Here is a 6,255-nt window from a genome sequence, read left to right as displayed (position 1 = left end):
TTAAAACTCATTTGTATACTCTAGCCTTTAAATAGACCCCCTTTTGGACCAGTTGATCTGCCGTCTCTTTTCTGCTCTGCCCCCCTCTCCTGCGTGGAGAGGGTCTTAGGTGACCACAGATTAATCGCTAGCTGTTCAAAGTCAGGACCCTTGGTGTACCACTCATCTGTGCATCAGTTGGTGATGTCTCTGCGCTGCTGACTTGTCTCCACTCAAGATGATCCCCTGCTGGCCCCATTATGGACTGGACTCTCACACTATTAACTAGATCCACTGCGCCGGTCCCCTCCAAGGATTCTCATTGTATCCCACTGGGTTGGGTTTTTTCTTGCACTGATGTGGGATCTGAGGATGTTGTTGTGGCTTGTGCAGCCCTTTGAGACACTTGTGATTAAGAGCTAAATAAATAATCTTTGATTGATTGATTGATTGATTGATTGAATACAGTACATATATTTTTTAATATGCTGAGATAAGCTCCAGCACCCCCCACGACCCCCAAAGGGACAAGCGGTAGAAAATGGATGGCTGGATGGATGGATGCAGTGGTACCTCAGTTTTCATACATATGATTTTGTTTTCACACTTTGGACACATGCTATTTTTTATTTTTACTTTACAGTGTATTGCCATGTTCAAAGTGAATTTTGATAGAGCTACAATAAAAACCATCAAACAGTACCGTAAACCTACGATAGAAATTATACACTGTTCATATCTTTTTAAGGGGGTAAACTTACACATTTAGCAGAACTCAACTAATCGTAACCATCAAAACCAAAAGAGACCTTACATGTAAAATGCAGGAGTTGGGTACATCAAATAGGGGCTGGCCTTACCATCATCAGATGCAAAATTGCAATTGTTTTGTGCTTTGTGGCGAAAGTATCTGCGGAGGGCGGGGCTGCCAGGGTGGCATTGTCTCACATGGAGAAAGTACTCATCGGGACAAACTGCGGTGTAACCACAATCTTCACACACAAAGATTTTGGAACGCCTCTGTCGATAGGCGTACTGTTGATAGATGCCGTGAATCTTCCTCAGGTGGGACTCCAGTGAGCATCGTTGTGTGAAGGCCTTTTCGCAAAGCTCACACTTGTAGGGACGTATACCTGCAGCCAGGGAGAAGTCAAGCTTTTTCATTTCATTTGAATAATATTTAGAATCATTCAGTGTACTCAGTTGTATTTGTATATTGTGCTGCACACCACAGCGAGAAATGTGAAGAAGTAAGCTCATTTTCGAAAGCTTATTTTTGCCTATAAAGTTAATTTTTATAGCCATTTAACAATTCTAGTACTTTTGTCACGGCACTGGCTTGAACGCGCTTTTCATCTGCAGCAAGTTCTACCAGCACCTCAGTTGGCAGCATGCCAGGACACGCCCTGCTCGCGCTGGACGCTTCACGCCCACGCAACAGCGAAGCTGCAGGCAATCAGTGATCAGCAATCAGCGCACCTGGGACTAATCAAGACAAGCAGCATAAAGACCAGCGGACCCATGGAGCCTATGCCGGAACGTAGTTCACTCTTTGCAGTAAGCATCCCGTCTCTGGCTTCCCTCCTTCTCTCCTTGTCTTCCTTGTTTCCTGCGTCTCATGTCATTTGTGCTTCCCGCAGTGTCCTCCCTGTTCCCCGTGATCGAGTTGTGTATCTCGACTTCCCTCTGGATTTTGTACCGCCTCCCTCGATCCTCGACCCCTGCTTGGACACAGACCTCGTTGCTTCTCTCCAGCCCCCAACCGCTTGCCTGCCCACGGACTACCTCTTTGCCTCGCCCCTCTGGACTGACGAAGGATTCATCCAATACGCACTTACAACAAACCCTGGTAACATTTACATTATTAACTCTACACATCGTTTTGCACTAAACACTTAGAGTAGCATACACCTCCCACACACTCATCAAAGGTTGCAATAAACCTGTTAACCTGATCCTCCTCGTGGTGTTGTCTCCTTACCATGCTGTACGTAGCAACTTTAATAGGGTGTCAAATATTAAGATTCAACTGATTTTACGATATTTACTCAAACAGTTGATATAAAACAAGTTATATACTGTAAAACATTTTGTAGTGGTTGTAAACTATCCCAGGATATCGCTGCCCCAACATGGTGGTATGTCAGTTAAACTAGCTCAATTCCATAAGCTTATTTTTTTGCTGTTAAAGCTAATTTTAAAACCATTTAAACATTCTAGTGCTTTAAAAGGGTGTAAAATACAACAATTTAACAGTTTTATTTTATTTATTCAATCAATTAACATAAAACAAGCTACATAAAATGTTATGGAACAACAATTTAGGAAAATACCGCTATTGGGCTTTTTGCCTATATTAAAGATTTTAATAATTAATTCTGAATAATTTGTTAATTAGTTATTACTAACATATTAAATCATGATTTTAACTTAAAATGTAATATATGACGGTCAACGAAAAAAATTATAAGTGTATTTTATACGTATTTTAGGTGTGGGTATGTAAATTTTTTCAAGTCAACACTAAAACATATTGGGTTAAATTATAACCCAATTTTAACCCAACTGCTGGTTCAGAAAAGGATGAACCCCTTATTTGAGTTATTCTAACTCAACATTTTGGGTAAATTATTTCAACCCAACCTTTGGGTTGAATTATTTAACCAAAAAGTTGAGTTATTATCACTCAATGTTGATTGATTCATAACCCAATTATTACCGTTGAATGTATTTAACACAAAAGCTGATTTATGCTCACGACAATGTTGGGTTATTCCAAACCCAACTATTGGGTTGCGCAATTTAACACTCCTTGACCCAATAGTTGGTTAAAAATGATACATTTTACTGCTGGTGTGTCCTACTCCTTCCCAACTACTGATCAAAATGATTTTAATTCCATTAAAATATTCTCAAAAGCAAGATACGAGTGACATTTATTTTACAAGAATTGCTGTGTATGGTCATAGTAGTTCTATACAGCATGCTCAAATATTTTCATGTACATAAGATGTGTGATTGTAAATAATGTTAATGAGATTAATCCTTAATAAAAATTCCCTTAAAAAAAGTACATTTTTAATAAAAAATGTCTTTTACCCAAACAAATGGTTCATAGTTTTGAAAACCCAGAAATTGAGTTCAAATAATACCCTTATAACCCAAAAAATGTATTTCTCTTCATAGAAATAACTCCAAAATTTAACCCAACACTCGCAACTCATAAATTGGGTCATCAAAAATGACCCAGCATTTTTTAATGTGTATGCAAACAGCTTTGTGTTGCAGTCCTCACCTGTGTGTGTTCGCATATGTCTCTTCAGGTCGAAAGTATCATTAAATCCTTTCCCACAAAAAGGACAAAGGTGTCTCTTCACCAAACTATGGCACTTCATGTGGCGAGTCAGAATGCGTTGCAGGGGGAACATCTTGTGGCACACCGTGCACACAAAGTTACTGGAACCGGGCTGGTTTGATGAAAGCAAACTCCTTATTAATATGTAATTTAATGGGAATTTCATGTGAACATCAAGTCACCTTTGCTTTGCTGGCGAGTTCTGCAGCCGCAGGATGGGGGAAGGAGTTTTGAAGCGTTCTTGTGGACCAGCCGTGCATTTGGTCTGCAACCATTCCTCCAGATGCAGCCAGAAGTCTTGGCATTGTCATCGGAATCACAAAGACTGATTGTTGCTGAAGCACATTGGCACTTTGTTGAGCATCCAAACTCCAAGATAGCTGCTCACTACTCTCTATGGGGATGAAACAAATATATTTTACATAAAATAACTTTGTGTACAAAAAAAACAAATGTTAGCTTGTATTTACAAATATAAGTTTTTCCTGTATTTTAATTAATTATTTACAATAGCTGAACACAATAGGGTATAGGCAACAAAACAGCTAAGCACACAAGGTAGACATATGTAAAAAATGCCCCTAATTGAACAATATTGCAGTCTAAAACAGCACATACAATATGTCAATATAAACAAGGGTAAAATAACTACAGTTGTTTATTTTAGAAGAGTATAAGAAAGTATCTATTAAAAAACATGTCTGCATTATTTAACTCATTGCGTCATGAGCTCAACTTAATGAATTATTGTTACCACTAGAGTAGGTGTTGCCAAAAAACTATTACTACTCCACTTCAGCATAAGTCCGTTCCACATACTGTAGTTGATCACTTTTAGTGAAGTCATATGCAAAAAGGAAACATGGGAAGCTATAGGCCACTAAGAGCTAGCAGCTACACACCAGCTAAGCACACTATAACACACAAACGAGCCATACATAAGTGTCCTTAATTGAAAACACCAAAACACCACATTTGTCAATATAAACAAGTATCAAATCATCATCATCAGACTTCTGATAACAATAATATAAAATCGATAATAAATATGATTATACCGATCGAATTAATATTGTTATTGACTAATGCTCAATGCTCCAATACTGGTATCATATCGGAAGTAAAAATGTTGTACCCTGTCCCATATTCCGATACCAAGTACATCCAGGGCTAGTATTCCGGCTATTGATACTGATACTCTTAAAGTTGTACCTCGTTTTATGTACAGTAGGCCCCACTTTTTGTATGGACGAGTTTTTGCCAAAAACTGAGCCAAAATTTTGGCATACAGTCTTGGTATATGTAGGCCTAAACATTGCGCGTGACAAACTAGTTCATATGCCCACGTATCATTCCGGGGTATCATGCGCTTAAACAAAGAATCTCATGCATTGCTGACTCAGCATTTGTGCTTTTGTATTTATTATGATCATTACAAATGAAAAAGGATTACCCTCAATACTTCCCAGACGGAAACGTAAAAAATGACAATAGGAACGCACTGTCCTGCACTCTTCACCCTCTTCACGCACAATTGTTCTGCCATCCACTCCAAAAATACGGTCGGGAAATTTGCAGACGACACCACTATAGTGGGTCTCACATCCAATAATGATGAGACCCACTACAGAGAGGAGGTACAGCACCTAACACAGTGGCACTGGAGCCATGACCTTGTCCTAAACACCAGGAGAACCAAGGTCAAGTCATAGTGGACTACAGGAGGTCTAGGACGACTGAACACACTTATCTCTGTGTACTGGGGGAGATGGTGGAGTGTGTGGACAGGGTTAAGTTCCTGGGCATTCACATCTCCTCTATCTTCTCTTAAATGCTTAAAACATGTGTCTACAAAAGAGTGTTGATGTCCATTTTTAAACAAAAAATTAAAAAAAATGTTTTAAAAATGATCTGTCTCAAATTCTCTTATTAACGATCAAAAACGTACATGTATGTGTGATTAATTACGAGTTAAATATGGACAAAATTTGATGAATCGCGATTAAATATTTTATTAATTTTTTTTGACAGACCCAATTATGCTACATAATGTTTTGGGAGTTTGGAGTAATTGGGTTTACATTATTTCTTATGGGAAAGATTTTGTCAGTTTCTCTGCAATTTGGTTTTTGAAATGGATTACTAATAAAAAAAAAATGAGGTACCACTTTATATACATGTACAATATCATTGAACTAGAACAACAAAAATAAGAAGAGTACAAAGTATCCATCCAATGCTGATACTACCCCTGGTATCAATCGATAGTCTACACTTAAGAAGACATGACAATCTTACCAGCTGTGTTTGTTTCTTCCCACTCAGTCGGCGGCGACTCTCTCCATTCCCTCAAGGCACCTCGTTTCTTCTTCACCAGGAAAGATTTTGGCATGTTTGAAATAGTCTCAGACTTTTCTTCACTCTGAGGACCTGATTTTTTTTTTTTTTTATCCTGAAACTTCAGGTGTGTTTCCCACCTTAGACAACCTGCAAGTGCAGCATCCAATCAAAATCACAGCACTCTCTGGGAATGTAGACAGTTCCGGAGAAAGGGGGTGGGGTTAGGGTTTTTTTGTTTGGACCGCAGTGCACCTGTGTTGGCTCTGTTTGTACCAACTGGTCCTCTACCGGTTTTGCATGCTAGCTACTGAAAATCTGGGCAGGTTTGCATTCAAGTGGCCCTCAGCATGCAAATATTGGTCCCAGACCAAACCCTGGTTCCAGACAAAGGGCACTGTCTGAGTAACAGGAGTGAGCTGAGAGAAACCACAACCTTAACTGCTGGGTAAAATGAATCTCCATCCCACCTTTTTGCACTTTCTGTAATCAGTGAGTTCTATTTTAAGCTGTAAACAACAATCGTGGTCATCCAATCAAGCATTTTTTTATTTAAGTATTGTACAAACACATGCACTGATCCT

At 39.0% G+C, this 6,255-nt stretch overlaps 1 protein-coding gene across 1 annotated transcript; it reads right to left on the bottom strand.

Moving 5' to 3' along the window:
• Window positions 1-734: 734 nt before the first annotated feature.
• Window positions 735-5,810, bottom strand: LOC133607053 (transcription factor Ovo-like 2). The gene is made up of 4 exons (XM_061961511.2): window positions 5,633-5,810; window positions 3,517-3,728; window positions 3,275-3,446; window positions 735-1,112 (listed from the first exon to the last, which is right to left on the bottom strand). The coding sequence occupies exons 1-4, from the start codon at window positions 5,724-5,726 to the stop codon at window positions 790-792; spliced, it is 801 nt and encodes a 266-aa protein (XP_061817495.1). The 5' UTR covers window positions 5,727-5,810; the 3' UTR covers window positions 735-789.
• Window positions 5,811-6,255: the final 445 nt, after the last annotated feature.

The sequence above is a fragment of the Nerophis lumbriciformis genome, linkage group LG09 (genome assembly GCF_033978685.3).
Source record: "Nerophis lumbriciformis linkage group LG09, RoL_Nlum_v2.1, whole genome shotgun sequence".
In the NCBI taxonomy this organism is placed as follows: Eukaryota; Metazoa; Chordata; class Actinopteri; order Syngnathiformes; family Syngnathidae; genus Nerophis; species Nerophis lumbriciformis.
This window is presented reverse-complemented; position numbering and strand designations above follow the sequence as displayed.